This window comes from Anguilla rostrata, chromosome 1 (assembly GCF_018555375.3).
Source record: "Anguilla rostrata isolate EN2019 chromosome 1, ASM1855537v3, whole genome shotgun sequence".
In the NCBI taxonomy this organism is placed as follows: domain Eukaryota; kingdom Metazoa; phylum Chordata; class Actinopteri; order Anguilliformes; family Anguillidae; genus Anguilla; species Anguilla rostrata.
Window position 1 is genome coordinate 57,376,850 of NC_057933.1, and position 27,447 is coordinate 57,404,296.

At 40.6% G+C, this 27,447-nt stretch overlaps 2 protein-coding genes across 3 annotated transcripts in view; one reads left to right on the forward strand and one right to left on the reverse strand.

The window, feature by feature from the left end:
* Positions 1 to 305: 305 nt before the first annotated feature.
* pik3r4 (phosphoinositide-3-kinase, regulatory subunit 4) lies at positions 306 to 21,035 on the reverse strand. 2 transcript variants are annotated; one of them, XM_064344261.1, is made up of 20 exons: positions 20,738 to 21,035; positions 19,432 to 20,196; positions 19,090 to 19,223; positions 18,227 to 18,818; positions 17,632 to 17,766; positions 16,773 to 16,994; positions 15,613 to 15,786; positions 13,703 to 13,848; positions 13,044 to 13,247; positions 12,464 to 12,665; positions 8,918 to 9,015; positions 6,780 to 6,999; positions 6,482 to 6,647; positions 5,435 to 5,599; positions 4,903 to 5,114; positions 4,218 to 4,349; positions 3,185 to 3,285; positions 2,122 to 2,210; positions 1,604 to 1,724; positions 306 to 715 (listed from the first exon to the last, which is right to left on the reverse strand). In XM_064344261.1, exons 2-20 carry the CDS (start codon positions 20,147 to 20,149, stop codon positions 545 to 547), a joined length of 4,002 nt encoding a protein of 1,333 aa, XP_064200331.1. In that variant the 5' UTR covers positions 20,150 to 20,196; positions 20,738 to 21,035; the 3' UTR covers positions 306 to 544. The 2 variants fall into 2 exon arrangements, with proteins under 2 accessions (XP_064200331.1, XP_064200323.1); XM_064344253.1 differs by having other exon boundaries at positions 8,801 to 9,015.
* A 4,201-nt stretch (positions 21,036 to 25,236) lies between these two features.
* Positions 25,237 to 27,447, forward strand: part of atp2c1 (ATPase secretory pathway Ca2+ transporting 1) — a 43,811-nt gene continuing 41,600 nt past the window's right edge. The window contains exon 1 of the mRNA XM_064344274.1: positions 25,237 to 25,369. Coding sequence (XP_064200344.1) covers positions 25,346 to 25,369 — 24 coding nt within the window. The 5' untranslated portion in view covers positions 25,237 to 25,345. The remainder of the gene's footprint in view (positions 25,370 to 27,447) is intronic.

A 27,447-nucleotide genomic window follows, 5' to 3' on the forward strand; every position in this document is an offset into this window, starting at 1 on the left:
AGCGACATACAACAAGTGCATCAGTTCAAATGGTATACACCTTCATAAATTATAAATTACAGGCATCATTTTTGACATAATTGTTCCTTATCTACTAACAGCTAATACAAAACATTCTCACAATGTTGCTGCAATTTAGTGTCAATGTTATAACATGTTATAACATAACATTGGCAAAACATTCCAGTAACCTTGTGAAATCATTTTGTGTTAGCTGGGTATTAAATAGTAAATTACTATAGAGATCGGCGAGAATAGAGAAATACAATAAAAACAAATTGTGGTTGTTTCACCAAACATGAGACTAATGTGGTATATTCTGTTTATTTAACAAATCGCATTCTTAAACTCAACCAATTTTTATTTATTTATTAGTACTACAGTCTGAAGCTCAATATCAGTAGCAGTAAATATAATACATATAGGCAGTGAACTACCATCTTCAGTACAATTTTGTAGCATTGATTCTCAATGCTTGTTCTTTATATTACGTTGATTTATATTATGTACACTAGTTTGTAGAACACTAGTCTATAAACAGCATTCATTTCCACACTTTGACAATGCCATCTCTAGAGGCAGTAACAATGAAGCCCTGTGTGGTCTGGAAGGTGGCAATGTCAGTGATGATGTCATGGTGACCCACAGGCAGGGACTCTGGGCCTCGCCGTGGGGTGTCCTCTGTGGAGCCGCTCTTCTGCTTGCTGTGGATCTCCTGTGAGTAAACAGTAATAATATGGCAATGCCTTCTGGGAAGGGTCCTAGTTATATCACATTCTTAATTAGCATTCATAGTCAGTCATAAGCATTTATGCCAAACAGGACAAACATCTAACTGAAACCCCGCATACAGGAATAAGCAAATGTAACCCAAAAAAGAATGCATGCTGGGCAGAATGTAGAAATCTATTCTTCATCAAAATCCAGAAGAGGACAGTGCACCAAAAAAACAAACCCCTCTTAAAAATAACCTACAAATCCAATAGTTGGGCGGAGAGCACTAACACCCATTTACGGTACACCAACCAGCCTCAGGATCACACCTTACAAACACAATCAACAAGTTCCATGTAATGAAGTACACCTAAAAATAGCAAAATGCTGGAAATTGATTAAGTAGTGAGTACAGCTAGGCCACTGAGACTGGTTGAGTCAGCTACTCCTAACTCTTTAATGAGGATACATTTATTCTACCACTGTGGGTAACTGCAAGTAGAGACAGAGTTGCGCTTAATTATGAATTGCAAAAAAGCCACAATTATAATACAGAAAAGAAAATTATTTCATTCAATTATCAGAAAAATCCATTTCAATTAAGTAAACTCCAAACATCTACAGTTCAAAAACTTCCCATCGAAGAAAATGTGCAATACTGGAATCTGAATATATGGCTTCCTGTCACAAACGAAAGGACACAACAAGCACCAGCTTCAAATTAATACATTTTCTGTAAAACATCTACTTCTGTATTTTCCATCCATGCATTGTGGTTAATATTAGTACAGCAGAACCTCAGAGATACATAAAACATCATAATGTGTTGTCATGCCAATAATGTAAGTTAATTTGAACTGAACCGAGGAGAACTGAAACTTCCACCAACCTGCACAACCTCAGTTCCTTCAATGATCTTGCGGTTGTAAAATACCGATGGACAGTGAAGAGAGTCATTAGCTCCCCCTGCTACAATGTAGGATCTTTCTGGGTAGGCAAGGTCCCAGAATCTGAACGGAACAAATCACACATGAACACCAAACTACCCTAAACAGTCTGTCAAATCAACTCTTAGACTCACACCTCTGTCTTTGAAGAGAGTTATTTATACTGAACTGATTCATGCAGTGCATAGAACAAAGACCAGGTGCAGTTATTACAATGTTCCATCATGGGATCCATAAAACTCTTGAATATCAAATGAATGAAAATGTACATCCCTAATGCGGTTATTTGTATTTACATAGTAAATTATTCATTTACTTTCTCTCTATTGTCTGAATATAAACCTTGTAGATTTAAACTGAATACACAGTATACCAGTTTACGAGTTTGGTTGTATACTGAATGAACACTTTTGAGTGTCATAAGGATCATAAGAGATAAGTATGTGCGTGGAGGTCCTACCGGATTCTCATGTCCGAGCCAGCGGTCAGGAGAAGGGGGTTCCCCTCAGCAGGGCTGCAGTATATCCCGTGTACGCTGTGGGGCGAGGGCTACCAACATGCAGACAAAAAAAAAAAAAACATACCTAGAGTAGTCAATGCTCTAGAACACCATTATGTTTAAAGTGTATTATACAATGTATGTATGTGTATACAAAGCCTTCGGTAAGTATTCAGACCCCTTCACGTTTCCACATTTTGTTACGTTAGAGCCTTATTCTAAAATTGATTACATTTATTTTTATTCTCATCAGTCTACACACAATATCCCATAATGACAAAGCGAAAACAGGTTTTTAGAAATTTGTGCAAATTTATTAAAAATTAAAATGTCAATTTTTGGGGATTTATGTGACTACTAAATTGTGATTTGTGGGTATTTAAGATGGCAATCTTGTGTATGTTGGTTAAATTAGAATAAGAGCAAATAGGCTTGAAACTTCACTGCTGGTGCCAAATAAAGCATGAAAACAGGAGTTCATCAGCATCATTGTGAGGACTTATTTGATGCAAAAATAGAAAGTCTGAAATTAAATTAAGCTCATGTGTTGGCAGCAGCTCATTCATTTTGTGTGATAGACTCCTCAGCACTTGGTTCATTTCAGGTTTGCACGGATAGGCCCTGCACACAGGCAAGGGTAGTATTTGAAGCATTGCATACATACAAATGTAGCAATAACATTAGATACATCTTGTATGCTTGCTAGAGAACACGGCAATGCAGATTTCTAAAAACTAGCGCTACATCTCAAAGATTAGGAATCACTTTCTAATAATAATTGTAAAGATGGATGTGATCCAAGCTGAAAATTCACTGTGCTGACTGTGCAGGACTTCAAAAATATAAATTCCCAAAGTTGCCAAGACTTACATGCAAAATTCTGAAATTATCCTGACTCCCACCATCCCCACATCCTCCTCCACCGAACCATGAGATCACTGACAGTTCTTGGAACACCAAAAGTGCACATCACTTAATTCCTTTAAATCTGGGATGAGGACAGACAATGTGATGAAATACAGACCTGCATCTCAGAGAGGGGAGGGGCAGAGCTGGCCCAGAGAGTGAACTTCCTGTCTCCTGTCTCCATATCCCACATGGACACCTCATTATTCCCCTGGACAGCTTTAAAGCATAACAGAAACATATCTTCAAGTTCCCTGAAAAGCTTTGAACTCTAGTATTCATACTTTATCAGTTATCAAGGGCAGCATAAATGTTAAAGAGTACATTTATATTTGATTCAATTTGCAAAAGACTTAGGAGTAAATGTTTATGGATCTGTCTAATGCAGTCTTTGTGCTGTAACTGAAAAAGGCCAGAACAAGGCTGTGATTTATAGAAAGAAGCTATGATGTATCCCAGGAGCAGGATGGATTCCTTGGTGTAACTTAATCTGATTTCAGGTCTCTGCAAACCTACTCACGCAAAAAAAATTGTGTAAGTTTGTAAAGTAATTACTTAGACAACACAATTTGTGCAGAAATGTGGGGAAAAGTTTACACAAAGTTAAGTTTTAGTATGCTGGAGAAGAAGATTTTCACAAACATCAGGCAATAAACATGTATTTGAAGAAAAAGCCCAAACTGATGTAACTGGAGTGGAGTGGCCATTTTAAAAGCTATGGTGCATGCAAAACACAGGTGTTCATGAACAGGTGTCTTTTTTGAAATCCAGACAAATAGCCCCGCGTTAAAAAATAAAAATAAAAATCATTTTATAATTCCACCTTTAGAAAAGATGGGAAAGAAGGGTTGTAGTTTCCTATGGGATGATTGTTTGAAATTTAACATGCGATTACTTTTTTGCCTAGTATGTAACCTGGTTCTGTCTTCTTTGTTGTATGTTCTATTAAGGTGCCCTGCTCTTGTCCAAATGTATGCGTACAATATAAAATGTTCTACAGCCCTGACGAAGGCAGCTTGCTGCCGAAACGTTGGAGATAAAAATCTGCATTGGAGTAAACAGCGTGTGCGACTTTCACTTGCATGTCCTTCTGGTCTGCACCTCGCTAAAACAAGGTGTGCATTTTCTTTTTCACTTTTGATTAGTCTCACCAGCAATGACAGAAGACTGGTACAGAGGGTGCATGAGTAGCCGCCTAATTCTTGCTCGAGCTGGGTGGGAGTGGTTAGAGATAGGGAGCTGAAACCGCATGTCCCAGCATGCCATGGTGCCATTGCATGTGCCTGTGGAGGAAAGAGGAAGGATGGATATTAGGGAAGGAGTCACAATTATAGCAGCAAGTATCAAAAAATTGTACATCAGAACACAAAGTTGTGTAAATGTAAAACTTATCTGGAAAAAACATTAAAATGCCAAGAAAAAATTTCACCAGTTTCCTGATTTTTTCCCCACAATTACAATTCAAAGCTAGCTTTAATACATGTGTTTATATGTGCAAAAAGTGTAAGCCTTTATTTATCCTGTGTGGATCCTCATCAGGTAAAACTTTAAAACTCAGTTTTGCCAGAGTAAGGTGCACATAGGTTCAAAACGATGTTGAAAAAAGTATGTAGAGTATATATATATATATATATAATATATGCTTCACTGAACTGTGCATGGTGCTCGCCTATATTGATATCCTATATTGTGCATATATTCATCATCATTACAAACAGTACAAGCTCCAGCAAAAACAATATTTGTACCGACTTCAGTGTACAAGACAGTGGTCTTTGAATGCAAACACATTTTGCATGTGGTAAAAGCGTTTGTAAGTTCTGAACAGTCACTCACCTACACACAGCCAGCACTGGTGCATGTCCACAGCGAAGGAGGTGATGAGGCCCAGACGCAGGTCATGTCGAAGAGTCCAGGCATTGGTGGAGCTCCGCAGGTCCCAGCCCACCAGAGAGCCATTGACGGTGGCATAAGCCAGCACTGACTGTGCCCCTGAGTTGAAGTGGTGGACATCAACAACGCATCCATCATCTTTCGGGTCCAGGAACCTTAAGACAGACGGGACGCAACCACCAGGTGGAATTTAGTATATATATATATATGTGTGTGTGTGTGTGTGTGTAAAAGAGATTACATGCATGAATAGTATATAACAGTATATACTGTTCCTCCAAAAATTCTTGTAGTTTTCTTTGAGGCTACATGCACTATACAGATCTGAATGTTCATGTTGCTGTCATCATAAAACAAACAAAATGAAATGATAAAAACTGAGTTCTGAATAAACTTAAAAATGACAGTGCCTGGTTAACCAAAAAACGAATTCATTACTGGTTTGAAAAGAATTTACGGAAACGTTTGACAATACCTGGTTTGATAGGGGTGAACTTTGGGAGATTTGGGCGGCTTGTTGGCTTCGATCCCCAGAAGCTGGATCCATCCATTGTCGGAGGCCACAGCCAGGTAATGTGACCCCTGACAAAAGGTCAAGGTTTTTACATGACCCCCAATGCGTGAGTAGGTTTGCACAGACCTGAAATCACATAAAATTATACCAAGGAATCAGTCCTGCTCCTGGGATACATCGCAGCTTCTTGCTATAAATCTATATTATATATATGTGTGACACCCCTGGGAGGGAGATGCGTTAGAACTGGTTTTGACCGTGATGTTTTATTGCCACATAGAGAAAGCACGTTCTACACCCACACAGACATGAAAGCAAACATAAATCTTCACTCTTCCCCCTCACGGTTTCCAGGCAAAAATAATAAACTAAGACACCAAAAAGACAAAACGAAGAAAACACAGCCAAAGCTTTCCCGCTTTCGCTCTCTTCGGTGGGCCAGCTCCTCAGCTATGCTACTTTCGATTAGTCTTTTCCACTCAGAGACTTGCGCTTTCTCTGCATGTATGGTCCCATACTGTGCAGAAGAGCACACCTGGGCTGACTGGTTAGCACAGCCCAGGTATGTGTGCTCACTTCACCAGTAGGTATGGCTGAGACTACTTTGACTACCTCCGCCAGATCGATCACCACAAACACATCCCAATTTTCCACCTCCAGTAAAATAATCCAGTATTTAATTTGTATTTCCCATACACAGAAAGGTGAATTCACAGCAAAGAAGTGTATCAAGCACACAACCGCATATTTTAGCAGCACTAGTATTGTGTAACTCAATTTCACATTTGGTAGTGCAAGGATGAGTGCATACCCACCACTGTACATCACTCTGGAAAAGAGCATCTGCTAAGTGACTGTAATGTAATGCAATGCATACTGCTGAAGGAAATTGAACACAGCTCATTTTTAATTTTTTTGTTGTTTCCAACAAGAAAAAGCAGCTGCTCCGGTCAGCAGAGTCATTGTACTCCTGCGCTGAGTAAGGGGTGAGGTGTCATGCAAAGGTACCTGGTGGTTGTGGTCTTTCCCTCCATTTTCTGACTATCCCAGATCTTCACAGTTCCATCATTGGAACAGGTGGCAAAAATAGAGTGCTCATCAGAGACACGGATTCGGTTGACGGCTGATTTGTGCTCGTGCAGGTGTGCAACTAGCAAGCCTTTGGGATGCCAACCTAAAACAGGAGAACAAAAGAAATTACAGTTTTTCTCTACTTGCTGAGGTCAGAAAATTGGAACAGATACGCGTTACACAGACCACATCAAATGACACCATTATTATTTAAATTTCTCCAGCACTAGCCCACCTGGTGGGGGTGGCCTGCTCTCCCATTCAGCGCTCTCCATCATCTGCTTGGCCATGCGCTCTGCATTGCACTGCTCACGCTTCTGCTGGACCAGCTGCTGCAGCTCCGTCTTGCAGGTGGTGAGCCGCCGCTGGTAGGTGGAAGTCCCGCCGATGGACTGCAACACTGGCACAGCAGGCAGAGCAGTCTTTCTGGGCTGGGTTCCTGTTCCTTCAGTCACCTGCAGGGGAAGCAAGGAGACAACCCGACAGTCAGAGCCACTGGATCATCGCTGAACATCTTAACTATAAGCTGATTATCTGTACAGAAAATATGACAAAGTGGGGGGTGGACTGATGTCACCATTAGGAATAGTCCTTTTTCAAAAGCTAGTTAGTCCCTCCCAGGCTCACCCAACACACTGCCACAATGTCCACAAGTTCTAAAATTGAACTTCAATTTTCTCAGTCAGATATCTAGACAGAAGTAGCCATGTTAAAACCGAAGCTGATAAGGATAAGCACGTAACAAATGCAACTTCATCTATCAAAATAATTTTTCTTAAGGGAAACTCTTTGACAACCCAACTAGGTCTTTGTTCAAACCCTCTCAGATTGACGTCACAACATTTTTTGGACGAGGAAATAATGACGACAAAATGTCAACTTAAAGTTATTAACTTCAAGAGGGAATGGAACTTTTACTGTGCCTCTTATCATTATTATTAGCTTTCAGCTAATGACACCAAAGCTCCAGGCTAAAGAAAGAAAACAACCTGATGCACCTCATGATGGCACGTGCTGTTAATCATACCTTAATTATAACAACCGTTTTGCATTAACATTTGTGAGCTTTCCATGGCATGGATGTTGCACATTGTAGAATTATGTTTTAAACAAAACATATTCCTTTAGAACTGTGTTTTCTGTGTAAATATATAACAGAATATTTACTTAGAGTATCTTAAGAGTAAAGGCTTACTGATTAGCTAAACTTTCCTAGGCATATATAAAATTATTAATTCCACAAGGGTAAAATCTGCTCAGAGCAGATCTCACCAATATCAACATCTGAAAAAAAGCAAGGTGTAAAACAATCACACATACAAATACAGTACAAGAACTAAAAAACACTAGTTACACTATCACGATAACTGTATATTAATGTGCAGGTAAATTATCTCCGTTCCTTTGTAAATATAAACTTTCAACTGAAAGATCCTTTTTTTAAAAATATGAATAGCTTTAATTTATAGGATCTTACTATGACCTGGAAAGTCATGGTTCCTTTTGAATTGTCAAGTGGGCTAATAAATTCTAAAATAACATAAAAGGAATTATGATTGAAGATTCTAATTAATCATTTTTTAATTTCCTCTTCAACAAGTCATTTGGTAAGTGTCCAAAATAAGCGAATAAGGGGCCTTTACCAGAAGGCCATTCTGAGCTCATACTATTGCAAAATATGAGAGGGTCAGGCAACAGCACCATATGTGGCCTTTAATTACAGTAAATACGACCAAGACCTGTCCATACAGCCATCAACTTGGGATCGCCAGTATGAGAGTACAGTATGTGCCATGATCACAAATACTGGGTGACTGCATTGATGACTGACAACTTAAGACTCAAAAACATGGATTCAGCAGTGAGGTTTAAGACTACAGTGTCATGAAAAATTACTTTCCACTTGAAAGCTATACGAACCTTACCCCAAAATAAATGGGGAAATAAAAGAAGAAGAAAATAACTGATTGCTGGAGTAACAACATAAGAGGAGGATGTTTGAGGTTGTTTTATACCAAAAATAGCCTGTTTTTTTCTTCAACTTCAATGCCTGAGATCAATACACATGCGAACAAAGACAGGTAAATGAGCCCATGATGAATGGTCAGTGGTAAGGACACAAACAAGGAGTGGTAAGGGAGAGAAAAGGGGAGATAGTGATAGAAGTATAAATTATAAAAATGGAGGGAGGAATTGGGCAGCAAGGGAGAGAGACAGAGAAGAGGAGGGTGTGATGCTGTGGGCCCTGCGGTCGACCTGGCCTGAGGATGGAACATGATGGAGGTTAGGAATCGGGGAGGAGTCGGATCCCAGGGGCTTTCCAGGCGGAGCTCCCTCTGGTTCGCCACCGGGTGGAACAAGAACTTTAGATACCATCGGTGGTGTGGGGGTGGCGCTGGGGGGCTCCAGGGAACCGAACATGCTTCTCCACTCTTCGTTCATGTTGGAGTCCTGCTTAGTGTGTTTCCTAGCTGGAAAACAGAAACAAGAGGAAACAAAATACATAAACAAAACAGTATGTGGGCGGCAATAATTCTTTGTGCTAACAAGCTCCCTATCTGTGCACTTCCATAAAGGATATTACTGAATTTACTGAGAAGTCAAACAGTATTATTTGTTTATTTGTTAAGAAACTGGAACAAATAGTGTAAAATGGACAAATAGCCAAAATACTGATTATACAAAAGAAAAATTCTGCCTTATGTTCATTTATGGTCAAACATCATACAGAGGAGATGACACAGTTTTTTATAATTTGGCCACTGGCAGAAAAATAACATTCATGTCTTTAATCAGGAGTAATCACAACCATCTACATGGAAGTCCCACCCCAACTATCCGCAAATGCATTCATGCATGATCCCCAATGCCACTTCAGGAGAAAGTCGACATTTGTTGTTCTCCTCTGAAACATGTGGTATCACCAGTCTATTTTCACCCCACAGTCTACAACCAAGCTCGCACAGACTGGAGTTGGAGGAAGGCCTATCACATGCAAGCTTGACATGCAGTCCTCGGGCGCCCGATTGACCAGCAGGGGTCACTAGAGAGCAACACAGACCCTTAACCAAATGAACCCTTCCAAACGCTGGGCGACGCAATTGCCAGGGGCCACCGGCCACAGTTGGCACTGGCATAGTCTGGATTATATCCAAGACTGTGAGGTTCATCTTTGCACCACCGCGTGGTGACCTTAACCGAATGGTGCCACTCAGCAGAAAAAAAGGTGTTTAAAGATACTAAAATAAGTAATTCAAAACAACAACAAATGGGAAACTGGAACACTTAATAATGAGAATAATGTATACATCCAAAAACTAATTCTACACATACAATTTACAACAATTTCTTATGCCATACCAAGCATGTGATAAAAAAAATACCTATGCGTGACCAAAATGGAAAAAAAACTTGTGTGGACATTGTCTAAAATATCACTGAAACAACAGAAATATGTTGAATAATACACAGACAGATTTGGTAAGGTTTCATGTTTTCCATTCCTCGATGCCAATATTTTAATATACCAATATTTGGTATGGCATAAAAAACCTCAAAAAATGTGGGTTAGGTATATCTAAAAAGAAGGTCTACGGCTATGAATGAGTGAGTAATTAAGTCAGTTTAATCACCAATACTCCAACATTCCAACAGGACACTTCCATGCGACTGTAGCATACCAACTGTAAGACAAGGCTGCTGTTAGAATCGGTAAATTCACACTCCACTAATTTAGTGCACCTGTATCACAACAATGGCTAGTCAGTTCATTCTTGCTGTGTAACAGCCACTTGATAGCAACAGCACTGTATGAGTTCCACATTTCTGCAAGGTCTGCACATCAGTACTTGACATAAGTGCTTTTTTAGCCATTAACTCTTTTAGCTCTACACTCACCTTCATGATAAATTAATATATATATATATATATATATATATATATACATACATACATATAAGATTTCAGATATATTCAAATGAACCATTTTCCATTAAACAGAACATTAAAATGCTAATCTCTGCTTGTATTTAACGCAGAAAACAAGAAGGAAACGTCTGATACAAGCTGCAGTGGAGTTAAGTGCATTGAAACACTAAGAGTGTTTTGTTCACACAATTTCAAAGCACACCATGCACTTCAAGGCAAATTCATTTCAATGGTATACCAGAAGCAGCCATGATGAGGTCTGTAAACAAATAAAAGGAAAAAGACAGTTCAAAGTACACCGTTCAAAACAAGCCCATACCTGACCTAACGTGTCAATCTAATACAAAGTCAGCTAATGGCAGAATGCCACAGACCACGATCTAACAAAAACACTAACGGTCATTCAGTGCAGTAAAACAGACTAGACGGTAATGGAAGGGGCTAAAAACTGGAAACCCTCAATGTAAATGTGGATGTGAGTGAATTCTCTATTGTAAAATATAGCAGGCAAAATAAAGACTTTGTTAATGCAATAAAAAATAATGTATATACTAGAATTGTGTTTAGTGGAAGCATGAGGAGGAAAAGGCTTCACGGATGCCTATCAAAAACATCCAGTGTAATCTGAGAGGGGCAGATAGTACCGGTGCCACTTGATCAAAACAAACAACAGTAACTGCACAGCTTACCAGCAGTGTCCCAAATAATGATAAAGGTAAGCTGTGCCCTATGATTACAGATGCTGTGACAGCTATGGTCCATATTCCAATCCACCTTGAACAGCTCTGACTTTCCTTCCAAATACAACTCAGAACACAGGCATTCTGGAATGTTCCCCCATCCTTCCCCCGCCTTCCATCTTTACAAAACTGCTCTGCTTTTCCCGTTAACATTTGTCATTTGCTGACCTCAGCTGTTTCCTTAACCCTACATGTAGTAAATATGAATTTTGGCCATGTCTATTGTGAGGAAATAAATAAGCTAAGGGTCAGCTTGAACTGGCAAGTCCCAACTCAGCAAGCTAAATGTGACCGTGGTAAGAACAAAATTCCTTAATGTAGCTCAGGAAGAAAGACAATCATAAAGCTCAGGAATAAAGACGATCAGAAAGGGGAGTCAAGCCAACAAGTGTGTGCCTCATAACAGTGTCTTAACCAGCTCCAAGCCCAGTATCAGTGATTCGAACCCAGGACCTTATTGCTGTGAGGGGACAGTGCTACCCACTGCACCACCGTGCTGCCCATAAGATTAAATATACAAGCAAGGACATAAATAAATATCGTATTTTATGCCTTATTTATTTTCTGACATTTTTATTTATTATGAACACTTGCACTCTGGCTCTTTTACTAATTTCCTTGTGTACTTATTTCTAGGCCTATTTGTTTCCACTTGTATTTATTTCAAAACGACTCGGCCTGTCGGTCAACATGGAAAGAGTGAGGTCAGCTATGATCATAGAGCATAAATAGGCGGGGGAAGAGTGGGATAAATTATAGGAAGGGCTATCAAATTATAGGAAGCATCTGGTTGCGGTTAACCCTGCCAAAGGTGGCGCAACCAGTTGTTAAGTTTAAGGGGGCAATTACTTTCCCATGTGCGATATGGGTGTTTGATAACTTTTTGTAAATGAAACGATAATATAAAAAAATGTATTTCATGTCCCAATATTATATTTTGTCTAAAGATTTGAAACCATTCACTGTGACAAATACGCATTAATAGAGGAACATCTTGCAAATACTTTTTCACGGCACTGACATATCAAGTATCGTTACACATTTTCTGCTTGCCACTCCATAGTAGATACATACAAATGTACAAACAAAAATACGATTTGGTTCATAAAATACCATGGAAAGAAATTAAATCTTGACTAGTCTAGAACAACAGGTAGCCTTGGCCTTCACTGACCACTGAACTATGGGTAGAAAGAGTAATAATAACATAAAGCCAATTTGTTTGTCAGGAAGTGACAGAAGCAGAGCCTACCTCTCTTGTCCTCTGATTCCGGTTTGGGTTTGATGAGGTCCACCTGCCGGCCAGTGATGCCTAAATTGGCCAGATCAATGATCCCACTCTGAGCACCCTCGCCCAGGTGACTCTGGTCCACAATGTTGGCTTTGGCCTTGTTGGACTTGAGCATGAAGTCCTTTAGAGCCAGCAGCTTGTCCTCTTCAGGCTCCGTCATTCCCTGTGGGGAGAGGAAGGGGGGGTGTGGCAGAGGGGAGAACAGGGGAAGGCATTTTAATGGACAAATTGTAGACAATAGAGAACACTTGAGGACAATCTTGATAACAGAAGTACCACACCCTGTATCGCTTTCCAAAACTATTCAATCCATTCTTCCTACTTAAGCAGCTTAGTTGAAGTTATGGAGGGGTTCAGAATCAAAATATTCTGGGGGTGGAATGGCCATTGGCTTTAATAGAACTTTCATTTATGAATTACACTGAGATGGTTATCTCATTGCTAAATCAAACTGTCTGTAAAACTCCATTAAAATAGAAACCACTCTCTCGGCACAAACCTCTAATCTCCCATTTCTGACCTCCAACTTCTAGCCTCTCACCTGTGAGAGCAGCTTCTTCAACAGCTGGGCAATGGCTGGATCTTCGGGAACGGGGCATTCTGGGATTGAGCCATTGCGTTTCTTCTGTCGGAACAGCAGGTGCCTGAAGAGGCTGCTGATGTCTTTCGAGCGCAGTGCATAGTCGAATATGGAGCGGCTCACTGGCTCTTTTAGAACACTCAGTAGTACGATTTCCTTGTCAATCTGTCACAGGAAATGGTCTCAGTTATAATATATTACCACAGACATCAGCTCTGTGGGTGTATCAGTGGGTGTATTGATCTACTTGTACTGTTCTGTAAAGTATCACACTTCGCAGCTATTGCAAACAGGCTTAAACTGTATGCAGCAATGGGTGTTTGGGGTGAATATTTTGTATTTAACACCATTAGACATGCAGTTGCATTTTACTGCAACTGCATTTTTGTACAAAATTTGGCAAAATGCAAACAACTGTACTTTCATTTCTATGATGTTTAGGCAAACTAGCAATCATAAGGTTGGTTTCACAGACACAGATTAAGCTTAATCTTGGACTAAATTGAGTTTTGTAAGAATTCTAAATTGAATTTAGTCTAGGACTAGGCTTAATTTGTGTCCGTGAAACTGGTCCATAGAGTTTAGCAATATCATCTGCTAGCTATAATATATAGTCGAACCTGTATGATTGGCTGCGTGATGAATGGGCTGAGATGGGGCATTAGCTTGCAGCAGACATCAGCGATGTTGAGGTGCTGTGCCACCACTGTGATGAATCCCACTGCCCCATACCGGATCCACAGATTCGGGTGGCACAAGAAAGGAGCTGGAGCACAAAAAGTAGGCATTACATTTTGCCTTGCCATACTACCAAGGACAAAAAGGGACAGCACTAATGCTTATAAATGGTAAGGGATCAAGTTACATTGATTGTTAGATTGATTGTCTTACTCCATTTGTACTCAGCCCTTATAGACTTATAATGTACAGGACACTATACATTAAAATGTGACCAAAGCAAATGTTAAATATATGTATAATGTACATACCTGTACACACAGGCTACACACTACGTTGCATTAAAAATTGAGTACAAGACACAATGACCACAAATATTCACTTAGAAAATGCAGTTCTTACAATACATCAGGCCTCTACAATACATCAATTAGAAAATAGGATACTTTTCCTTTTATCCCAAGCTATAGCTATATATTGAGCAACACCAGGAGCATTTAGATAAACTTTCAGCTTATTTAGAAATTTTAGCATTTGACCCTCAATTAAATGAAATATGTTCGCTAAAGAAATTCATTCTCAAGTCATTGTAGAATGGGCAGTAAAACAAAAAAGTGGATTCCATTTGATATTTTATACAGATCACTAAAGGAACACAATCACTCTTCTTTGGGAGTGGAACTGAATTGCCTGGTTTCAATGGCCACAGGTAGAGTGCATTTGACTCTTTTGATTAAGAGTAACATAAGGTTCAGGTGCATACTGGTGTCTCAAAGTAGCATAAGTTTGAAGTTTGGGCACAGTCAAAATAATACTAGCTCACTTCCTCTTAAAGTCACAGAAAAGCAGGTCCTTCATTTGCTTAACAATAAAACCTAGTCTATTCCTACAAATATAACTCCACTAAGGCCATCTTCAGAAGATATATGTGATATTTGCCTTGCCCATGTATAATTGTGGATAATACCCCAGTTGTATATTTGTTATGCAAGTCTATCCTTTGACATTAACGAGCCTGTTCTGTAGCGTCTTCACATTTCCCTCGCGGTTGACATCACATAATTCGCATCACATGTCTACGGCCATGGCTAGCCTTGCAGCAAGTTTGTATACATCCATTGCTCTATTCTGTGAGGCTGTGCATTTTGCAAGCTCTTTAAATCCTATATGCCAGTGGCATTGTCCAGTACGGGGCAAACACAAGATTCGCATAATTTAGCCTGTCTTGAATTCACTGTGCATGCCTGTGTAACATGGTAAAAAAGCTCTGACTGAATTACAGAACTTGCTCATCAATTCTATCCAAGACTTCCTCATTAACCTCATCAATTCTATCCAATTCTTCCTCATTAACCTCATCAATTCTATCTTCAACATTTTCACCGCAAGGAGATCCCCATTTACCCAATCAAAGGCCTTTTGGAAGCAATGGATTTTATTATGCATCCAGTTTAGAAAATGCAATAGTGGGCAATGTGTTTCACTGCCTCTGGTAGCTAGGACAGCATTTTAATATTACTTTCCGCTGATGCAAACAAAAGGAAGTCGAGGATGTTAAGTCTTCATTTGACTGGAGGGAACTTTCATGGTAAGGATACCTGGCCTTTGAACTTTCCCTTCAGTTTCCTACTTTACATGTGAGATTTTGCTATAGATGAAGAGAGAAAACTGACTCTGCATGAATTGCTGCAGCTATCACCGACAGTCAAAACAAAACTAGTGCTCAAATATACTACTTACTATACATTACGGAACAAAAAAAGCTATAATAACAGAAGTATGCTATGTACACCACAGAGCCACCCATGCTCCATACTGATATCCTGACTCCACCCTTGCCCCTGCCCCTTACCGATATCACTGACAAACTCATAGATGTGCGGCTTCTGCAGGAGGCCGAGCTGGCACATGCAGGTAAGGGCATTGAGGGCCTTGTAAATGACAAACTCCTCGGCATCACTCAGGCCCTGCTGCAGCAGTGGCTTCAGGATAGAGGAGCTCTGCCAGCCCACATAGGCAGCCACACCTGCAGGAGAGAGGCAGGTTTTAGTGGGAATGTCAACAGCTAAAAAAATAAGTTACGTTTACAGTAGTAGGAAGGTAAAGGGAAATTTCTTTGAACAGACAGTGAGAAATCAGCATAAAGGCTTTGTGAGGTTCCTGGTATGCTTGCAACATGTAACTTTCATTATGAATGCAGTCACACTTATGTGACTACAGCTATACGCTCAGCTGACTGGATCAGTTTGTTTATATTCTCTTTAAGTGCATCAGTGGCCTGTGGATTAGCGGTATAGCAGAGGGAATCACTAATTATATGTTTATTGAGAATTGCATGTATTTTGGGGCTATTCCATTTTTCTAGCGAAATGTTTGCACTCAAAAATGCACTGGGTAACTTGTGGAGGCATCTAGCCTATCTGCCACTAAAAAGCAGTCTTGTCCCTGTTGATAGAGGATTCCACCTCGTTGCCTGTCTTACTATGACAAGACCATAGATGATTCTTCATGTAACTGTTGATCCATTGTTGTGGTGCCCAAAAATGGATTGTGCAAAGTTTTCTTTCACATTCAGGCCCTGTCTTCTCTCTTTCCTCTTCAGCCAACCACCATAAAACCAAATGGTCGTACCAGGTTCACAAATAACTGCTAATTGTATGAGTAGTCAGGAGACTGTACTAATCGAGTACCTATGGGGAATCCACTGTGAGCCACCTGCTATAAAAAAATGGTGACCCTACTGATGCCAGAAAATCAATCATACGTTCAGTCATTACAGAGGCTTTGTGTTTTTCATGCACCTTTTTCATGCCATATCTAGGCAAGTATAAATTTAGTTTTGGATAGGAGATTTATTACCTACTTGTCTGACCTTAACATTGAAGCTGTTTCAATTTAAAAAAAATCTGCAAAATCCACAATCTTTGAATGCTGGGAAACTGTACCTAACCCCTCTAGCTTCATGGCACCCCAGGCTGAAGAAGGACTTGGTCAGTGGGGTGACACCCTTACCCACGATGCTGTCGAAGAAAGCCCCGCGGAGATGCCAGTCATTCTTGTCATTGAGGAAGGTGATCATGTGCGACAGGAGCACGTCATTGGCCTTCTGACGGCCGAAGAACACACAGAGGCGTGTGATGCCATTCTCCATCAGCGTCTGCTTAACGATGTTCTCCGGGTCACTCAGCAGGGTGACCACCTTCTGCTGGACCATCTCGTGCAGGGCCTGCAGTTCTGCATGCGGGGAGGGATTGGGAGAGAGAGAAGGAATGGAGAGGCAAGGAAAAGGAAGCAGAGGTGGAAGAGGGTGCATGAGGGAGGCAAGAACACAGCAGCACTGTCTACACGCCACCATATCATACAGAAAAACACAGAGACCACTAGAAGTGAAATACTGTCAATGCGCATGCACGCGCACACATGCATAAACACTGACATGCACATTCACACAGGCAATGCTCAAACTTGCGTCTACTTAAATGTATTATCTTAGACAACATCTTCCAAAAACACTTCACTGTTTTTATAGAATCTCAGCCAGTTTCCCCATTCCCCATTGCCAGGTTCTGTTGCATTTTATGTTGTCTGACCTCAACTGAATGTGAAAGATACACATGCAGTACTTTATACAAATGCACACAGATACAAAGGATAGAAATACATGGTATTTTGTTATGATTTATGCAATACAGGTTTTTATGTCACTATTTTTTTTAAATTGATTTCTGTGGAAAATGCATTACTGACAGTTTAACAAATGCAAATGAAAGAGAGAAAGAGAAAAGTAAAACTTTTTTTTTCTAAAAGAGAGAGAGCAAATCTTTATCGCACATTAAAATCTTGTTTTGCAAGAGGAGTATTTGAGTATTACCAGAGTCATAATTCTCATTGGGATGAAGAGCTTCCTCCACGTCCTCCCCATTTAGATCCTGTTCAGTGTTCAGGTTGTTTTCCTGTACCAGTTCCAGAAACCGCAGGGCTGTCTCAGCCAAATGGGCTATGTTTTCTGTTTGTAAGAAAAAAATATAATTTCCCTTTCACTAAGTACCTTTAGATAACCCAGATCTATTGAAATGTGTCTAGTTGTCCACAAACAGGATGTTAGTTCATATTCCTTCTTCAGACCCCCATAAATTAAGGCTCAAATAAATTTGACTTGCCAACTGTTTCATAGTTGGAAATAATCGTAACTTCAGTTTCAATTAATAATTAGCTTGGCCAATGTTAGACATGCTACAACTGAGCACAGGCAGCGGCAGAACAGCCCTTGGCCAGGTCACTTGCATAAAAAGCATTTTTGTATATTAATCATGATATTTTTTTTTTAAACTGAAAGTGAACAATCCCTTAAAGGGACAGCAACAAATATACATTTAGCTGATATAACATTTTGCCTAATGCAATTACATTCATGAGCACTCTCTCATTATCCCACACTCTTTTTCACAGAGGCTCTCTCCATTCACCTGCGTAGGCCAGTCGGACGATGGTCGCTTCGTCCTGAGCCAAGTGGGCGATGCCAGGAAGAATGTACTCGGGATAGATGTTGACGTCGTTGCGGGGCACCTCCTTGACCAGCGCCAGCACCTTGGTAAGGGTGCGGACGGCCTCGGCCCGCACGCGGGGCACGGGGTCATTGCAGAAGTGCAGCAAGTAGGGCGTGATGCGGTCCAGCAGGATGTCCACGCTCAGCCGCTCCGCCAGGTGCAGCACTAGCTCCAGCGCCGCCAGCTTGGAGTCGCAGGAGCGCAGCGTCTGCAGGCAGGACGTGATGACAGACACCAGCACCACCAGGCCGTGCTCCTTGGTGGTCTCGGACTCCACCGCTGCCTTCTCTCTGGGCTCGCCGCCGCACAGATTGTGCAGAATGTTGTCCAGGTCTTTGCGAATCACCAGGACCCGTTCATCTGCCGACTGGAAGGTCTCCTTGGCAAACTGGGCCATGTAGGGCTGCAGAAAGGTGTAGAAGATTTCCGGAAAGGCCTTGCCTTTCTGCTGCTTCAGATATTCCTCCGCTGTCAGCCGTTTCTCTGGTTGTCGCTGCACCATCTGTGCGACCTGAATGGTTGTTTATCAAAATGCAACAACATGAACAAAGACAGACAGGCTGTGATAGCAACAGCAACAAACATGAAAATCTGAAGGACAGGGAGTGGCAACTGTACAGAAAGAGTATAACACAATGACACTGAAACTGCACCAGTTAAAATGGCTAAATTAAAGGCAATAAATTACCAAAATTCTTCCGGGAGAAAAACAAATCTTTGTCTGACATGCAGGGCCTGTTTTTTCCCATAATGTTATATGAAAGAAGGGCTTCTTCTATTACCAATTCTCTCACGCTTTGGTCCTCAATTTTCATGAGGACTTGCTCGGTCTGAAAGTGTCCTTTGCGGTAAGCCAGCAGCTGAGAGAGGTCAAACAAAGGATTTCCTTCGGTGAAGAGTTCTGCTATCACACAACCTGAAAAACATTTGACAAAATATTGAAATAATCAAAAAAATACATTTACAGCCACTGTTTTCTTAATCTCTTAAAAATTTGGTAACCAGCAGAAAATACTGTTTTGCTGTTGAAATCTCATATAGATGACAGCATGCAGCACAAATAGGTCAATTTCTCCATTATAAAATCACAGATGTTCTGAATATTTGGGAGAAGAAAAGGGCACCTGCTGAGAATATGTCCATGGGCTGCTTGAGCTCTCCTCGGGTCCTCTGGCTGTTACTGGACAGGTCCACCAGAGGGGTCGTCTGATCATTCTCTGTGGCAAACATGCTGCCATCAACAAAGCGTTCCGGGGCAATGTAACATGTCCTCCTTCTAGAGGTGTCAAAGAAGTAATTGAAGTCAGCCGGGTTGTCCTCGGGGAGGTAGGTGGGCTTGAAGCTGGCAAAGTCTGTGAGAAGGACCCAGTTCCAGCTGGTCACCATGATGTTCTCAGTCTTGATGTCACCATGCCTCACGCCAGACTTGTGCGCCTGGTCCACGGCAATCAAGATCTGGAAGGCAATCCACTTCTTCTCCACATTGTTGAGGAAAGGCCGAGTGCTGATACGGTCATACAGATTGTCCCGCACATACTGGCGGAAAAGCATGGCCGCCTTCTCTGTCATTGTGGCCTTTTGGAAGGGCAGGCAGTTTTGGCAGGAGTGCAGCCGGATCTTGAGCTCCTCCAGCTCCTGTTTGTAGCTGGTCAAGGGTAGCGAAGGATCCTGGATAGCAAAGACCTTGACGACCACCAGTCCCTCCCGATGTTTTGCCCGTGCCACTTTGAAGAACCTGGTACTGCCCAGACTCTTGTCATACTCATAGTCATGAATGTCTGAGAAGTAACTGTCCACAGACAAGATCTGAGATGGGGCAATTCCTGCAAGTTGGTTGCCCATAGTGCCACTTCACTTTCTGGTTTCTTTAAAATGTTCAATGTTAAGCTCTGGCCAGACCCAAAATACAAAACAGCATCAGAATATGTCACCACAGGTTTTAGCCATCAAATCTCAATATAAACGATTACAGACCAAGTCACACAAACATCTTATGGTGCAATAATCGTAGTAAAAAGGAATTCTTGCCAACATGCGTAAAAACAAGGCACGTGATGCGCATAACACAGCTAGCAAAGTGTTTAGAAATGAAACGTGAACATAATAGTCGTTTTAACTTCACACGAGGACTGTCTATATCTGTGTTTAACTCCTATATCCACAACGACGCTATTAATTTGTGAGCGATACACTTAAAACCAGTCTTTAGGCTCGCAAGACAACGACAATGGAAAATGGACAAGTCTGTTAGCCAGCTAGCTAACTACAGTAGAACTTGCTGATTTGACTAACAACGCGACTAGACAGCTATCGGTGCTGGCTAGAAACTGGAAAGCCATTAGCTAGCCACATTAATGAAAGACGACATTGCAGCTCTATGCACATAAAGGCAGTATGATGCAAGCTATTATTTAATTAATGTTGGGTTACCTCGGTGGTGCTGCGGTTGGTCGGTAGGGAGCGATAACTTGCTAGCTAGCTAGTTGGCTGACTCACTTCTCTGTGGCGAAGGAATTTCGTACTCTTGGCAGAGCAACCGACATTTCGATTTACAGGATGACACTGGCCGCGTCTCAAAACGAGTACATGAAACATCTATACTAGTTAACTCGCTATGTCTTTACAAACGATATCAACTGCATTTACATACTGCAAAGATTCACAATAAATATCCCTCCGCTAATATACGTCGTGCCTTGTTTACTTCCTGTAGCCAATGTAAGTGTATCCGGGAGTAGAAGGAAACATCTCTTGATTGGCTGGTTACTTGACAATTTCCTGACAATCTCTTGCTTTCTGAACCACAGGGTACTGACATTGGACCTGGACCTGGACCAACGAAACATGAACCAAAGGGCGGATGGAGTTCTACCTATCAGTGATCCACTCACTGAAAACTTATTTGCATGGTGTGCCCTGATTAACGCCAAAAAAGTGTTCATGACTTTTTCTGTTGTCATTTTCTATTGTATCAATTAATGAATATATGATTTAATCTGAAATTATCACTAATTAAAACACACTTGTGCGTCGTTGCTTAAAATACACATGCATGCACCTAGATGAGGTCATAGATTACTATACAAGTGGACCACATAATGACCATTCCTCTTCTGTTTTTAATACTTTATGCTGCAAGGTATCCATTGCAGATCTTGAAATCCTCTGGCCCTGCTTGTGAAACCATCCACACAGTCTGATACATACACTTATAGGGCATTTCTCTACCAATTCAGCCCATACCAATTTAGTTTGCTATGGTTTCACTTAATAAAATGAGATGGAGGCAGTGTATTTAATGCAGTTCAGCATTTCCATAAAATCTGAAAAATATGACGTTTTCCTACTAATTCCATTCAGTAATTTTAGTGAAGGCACGCCTCAAATCCTAATCCCACCAGATACTTCAGATTACCAGAAACATTTTGACAAATTTTATTAAATATTCCTCATTTTGTCCACCAGGTGGCACAAACACTGAACGAAATTGTTAAACATACATTTTCTGATTCATTCAAATGAGTTTCCTTTGGATGAGATTGCATTTTGAATGAGATTACTGTGCAGTGGAAGATGAAACTCCACAGCATCTTGTACAGTGACATTATAAGACGCGTTTCCACCAAAATTACCTGGAACTTTTAGTCCCAGGAACTACTTTCAAGGAACTAAAAGGTTTCTTCAGCCCATGGTTGTCTGCGTTTCCACCGCGGTCTAAAGTCCCGCGAAGATTAGGCAAATTAGCCCACTGACGTATGAAAAAACGACGTTGTCGTCGGTCCATCTGTCCTATGATTTCTTCTGTAACCCCATACTACCACCGAAGTGGCTTACATTATTTTCTAATAACCGGGACAGCCCAGAGGGGTTTATTCCATACAACGGGTTACCAACAATGATTATATATGGTTACTTTTGTATTTATTTATTTTTTTATCGATTTAATCACCTGGAATTGAAATATTCTTCTGCAGCCGTTTGGGCTTATTTTACCGTTGTCAAGCAAAACTGTCGTTGGTAGTTGGACCGTTGTTATGCAACAAATAGGATATAACAGGCCAATAGTCAGATTGTAACTGTTTTATATATCCTCTCAAACACATTCATTATGTTTTTATGCGAACATTCGCTTTCATGTCTTGACATCCGAAGTGACCGAATGCATTCACATTTATATGTATAACTGGCAACAACAGCAGAAAACATGCACACGTTGTAAACAATTTGCTGTTTGATTACTTTCTCATCGTCAATTCCATATCGCAAATCGCAAAATGACAAGAATAGAACGAAAACTCGCACTTGCGTGAAAATTTAAATTAGTAGTGGTACAGCCACCGTTTGCTTTCCTTCGAAGTTACTGCTAGCCGAGCAGCGAAGTGTGCCCTTCAGATGCGAACCATGCACCATAAATTAGTCCATAGTCTTCCTGGTCTTTTTGTGGAATTGAAGAATGGCAGAGTAAAATTACAGCAGTCTGAAAAAGCTAAAGGGACGATTACTAGAATGTAATTTCCAGGTGATTTCCAGTTTGCTTTTACTGTATCACCAATGTGAATTACACAGAACTACCGCATAGCCTACCTCACATAACTGTATCAAACGTTTTGAGTCAATTACAACGGGCTAACAAAGAAAATCCGGAAGAAAATATTCAGCAACCGAATTAATCCGTTTGAATGTTTTGGTACGTAATATGCTGTCCCAGCACTAATGCTTTTTATAAAAAAAATTTATAAAACGAATACTAAAGCAAGAAAAGAACAGAAGAGCACACGTTATAATTCCAAGACGTTGGCAGGCTATAACCAAAACTAGGCTACTGCGCCGCATAACATACAAGTTTGATTTGAAGTTATTATGAAAATAAATTGGTTTGCGGCTGCATATTTTTAAACATGGCGGCTGAAAACAAACACAAAAAAATGCTGCGAGTACTCGACCAATCAGAAATGTTCAGCGCTGCAAGCTCCACCCAAAAGGTTCCTGTACTTTCGGAAAGTACTACCCCCCGAGCAGGAACTTTTTGGGGGGTAAAATAAAGCCCCCGGAACTAAATTTAGACCCTAGTTCCTGTGGTGGAAACGCACTGAGTTCCTCAAAAGGTTCCTAGTTCCGGGGTAAAGTTCCTGCGGTGGAAACACGGCTATAGTCGTCCTCCACAGGTTGTACCTCACTAGATTTTTAAATTATTTCTGGTCCCTATGGCACATGTAGCCTGATAACCACAGTTGTCTCTCAGCAAGAGAGAGATAACTGTGGTTAATCATCCTCAAACAGGTGCCAGCACATCATCTTACTTCCCTTGACCTGTCTCTGTCTGTTGCAGCTTCTAATCCATACTTAACTATAGCTTCAATTAAGTAGCTTAGTTCACATTAGACATGCAACATACAGGCAGTAGGCTGCTCCCTTTCAGGGCCTGCTGCCTCTAAACCAAGCCACTGTAAATGACAAGCTTTCACCACTTTTGAAATGAAAATAAAAGTACCAGCACAATATAAGAGGTGATGTTCATGTTAAAAGTTGTGCATAAATGCTATAAAATGAAACAACTCATATGCCTCAGGTGGTATAACATTACTGTAAGGAGTTTTCTAGAGCCACAATATGATGCCATATATACAGTCAGGGAATGTTTATGTGTGCACCTGGACAGAGGTGACTTTATCTAATTGGTCTCTTATCAAATACCTTGCCCTCTGTCCCTCAAATTGTAATCACACAGTCACAAGTCATACCTCTCATGTTTTGTTTTAATTATAAATTATGAATATTATGTCACAATTTTTCCTCCAGCTGTTTTGTGTGGAAAAAGGGAATGAAGGAATGAGTCATTGCTCTTATACAGCACTTTTCTAGATGCTCAAAGTGCTTAACAGTGATGAGGGAGAACTCACCTCACCCACCACCAATGTGTAGCACCCACCTGGGTCATGCACAGCAGCCATTTTGCACCAGAACTCTCACCACAGATAAGCTAAGCTGAAAGGGGAGAGAACAATTGTTGACCAATTAAATCAGGGAATGATTTGGTGGCAGGATAAGAGAGCCAGGTTTGGAATTTAGCCAGAATACCAGGGAACCTCCAACTCTTTGTGATGAGTGTCATGGGGTCTTTATTGACCACAACAAGTCAGGACCTCATTTTAACATCTCATCCAAACAACTGCATCTCCTACAGCAGTTTCCCATCACTGCACTGGGGTATTGGGGTTTATTTGACCACAGGAAATATTGCCCCCACCTGGCCCACCAACAACACTTCCAGCAGCAATTTAGCTTTCCCAGGTTGGCACCGATCCAAGTAATAACCAAGCCTGCACTTGCTTAGCCTCTGCCTTTCTGCAGAAGCAGCGTACGCTGCAAGGTGATATGGCTGCAAAAGGGAAATGCTGAATTAATTTTTGGGAATGAATGTGTTTCTCTTTTGTAATTCAGATATATATCTTGGGCATTACATTTTTGGAACTGCCATCCTGTGGCTGTGTTTTGTGTAAGCAGCACACTTTCAGAATCTGGAAAAATGGGGACAAGCGGCTGTTCGTTTAAACTAAATGGTATATGAATTCATGAATTTATTTGACAATTTAAAAACAACATTTTATAAGACTGCATTAATCCATTCATAATTGTCGAGGACAGAAACACAAGAAAGCCAGGATTATTTTCATTGTGGTCCTCTAACATTCAAAAACAGACATGACAAAATCAATACAATTCCATTCAGTTAATGCAAAACAAACAGATATGTTTGTTAAACTGGGCTGACATGATATGATACGGGTTAAACTGGGCTAACCTAATATTTCAATATTTTGAATATTTTACTCTCAGAAATATTGGCACGAGTAATGTTTCACTGAAAGCCTGTGTTTTGAAAAAAGAGCGAACGAATCAGAGAAAGAGCCAGAAGGCTGAACTAATGTTTAGGGTACCGTCAATGCGTAGCCACGCCTTCTCTACGCTTTGTAGCGTGTTGACCTCACTGTAGCGTGTCGAGCCGCCCGTCAGTCTTCACAGTGGATTTCACGGAAGATGCAGAAGAAAAGGCAGCCGCTGGTAAGTTTCAATTTACTCGTGTTCCTCCTCTTAATTTATTTCTTTAGTTATTTGGGTCAATAGGGGTCATTTACGCCGGCTCGAATTATTTTGTATGCTGAATTCACGACGGCACCAAGCGAACTAATGTACATATTGCATGGAAAATAAAGGAGCTAACAATTGTTATTATGTGAAGGATTATCCAGCGTGTTGATTCTTATATTTAACAATTAGCTAGCTAGCTGTGCCATTGACTTGGTTGTTTATTCGATAGGCCATCGTTATCAAGTACGTTTGCTATTGTCTTGTTGCCAAAGAAAGTTACATTTAGCTTGCTAATTTTAGTAATACGAACAAAATACAGTACACAGAGCAATTCAGTAATATTGCTGGTAAGCTACAAGTTAAGGGAAGCTGTTCTAGCTGGCTATCGCTTTGCTTACTTTGGGCAGTTAGCTATCTGAAAATTTTATAGATTCTCGATGTTCGCTGGCTAGATTATTTTATTAACTTCCTAACTGACGTTAACGTAGGCTAGTTACCAAGCCTCATACATATCGCCCCCATACATATTGGTCGCTAGCTTGCTAATATAGCTAGTCTATATTAGCTTGCTAATAAGTGCTGTGCACTAGTGTAGTACACAATGTCAGTTAACGTAAGCTGTAACGTTGGTTTTACAGCAGTGTCATCAACACCACTAGATGGCTATAACGACTAACGTTTGCTAATTATTAAGCTAAGACTGGCGATGATTGCCGATATGACTGATGTCCGGATACAGCGACGATTCTTAAGAAAGCTGACAAAGCTACATTGCTAGACTAGCTAGCTATTTAGCTAGCAAGCTTGCCATTGCAATGAAGCAGCGTGACGTTAGATACATTACATTACAGGCGTTTGGCAGACGCTCTTATCCAGAGCGACGTACAACAAAGTGTATAACCATAACCAGGACATGTATGGTATAACCATAACCATACATCGGACAGGATGAAGCTAATGATCAGTTTCGCTTTGGATTTAGCTATATTATTTTCTAATCATTATCGGTTAGCTTGATAACGTTAATTTACGTCTGTAGCCAAGTGTTCCTGATAGTTCATTTTAGTCGGTTAGTAGCAAATGTGATGATCAAGCTTATCACCTAGCTACACAGACAACATGAGGTGCTGAATTATGCATTGCATTATCAATTTACTAGCTACGTGCCCAAGTCTAGACTGTTACTTGGATAAAAAAGCACGTTTGTGCAGCATGTTTTTGATGTGGATTTGGACCCACCTCTAATGCATCGCCAAACGTGTTATCGTTAAGGTTTCATAAAATCCCGTAGTTACCAAATTTATAGTCAGTTTGTATAAAACAATATTATCATGCATTGTTTTAAAGTTGGCAGACTTAGCTGTTAACACAAGGGCTTCTGTGGGATGACGGGTCAATTAACACAAATGGGTCATAGCTACTATCTTCCCTTCAACCGCATCTTTCGGACACAGGAACGTGCTCTGAGCCTTCAGTGATAAGAGATATGCCGTCTGACTGCTTTGTAAACGTATTTACAGTTTGCTGGTTAGAAGTGTAGCCTATTATATATGAGAACAATCCTGTAAATCATTTTAAATATATTTTAGCTTCGATATTTTTGTGAGAAAATCACTCGGATATCTACAGTAGTGTGTTGGAATTGTCTGACCCCCTTGTCAATTTTTTGAGTAATGTCCACATTATGTAATCCATGTATTATATATGTGGTAAGATGTTTGAATTAGCCTAGGTTGTTTTTCAAAGTGACAGAAGATTGTATATATTTGCTTAAAACTCTTCCTTTTTAATAGGGCGACATAGCTCAGGTGGTAAGAGCGGTTGTCCGGCAGTCGGAGGGTTGCCGGTTCGATCCCCACCATGGGCGTGTCCCTGAGCAAGACACCTTATCCCTAACTGCTCTGGTGATTGAGAGGCATCAATTGTACAGCACTTTAGATAAAAGTGCTATATAAATGCAGTCCATTTACCATTTAATATGGCTTAATATCTTGCTGTGGAGCTAGTTGGAGGTGTTTCTGCATTACTACATTCCATAACACGTGTACAGC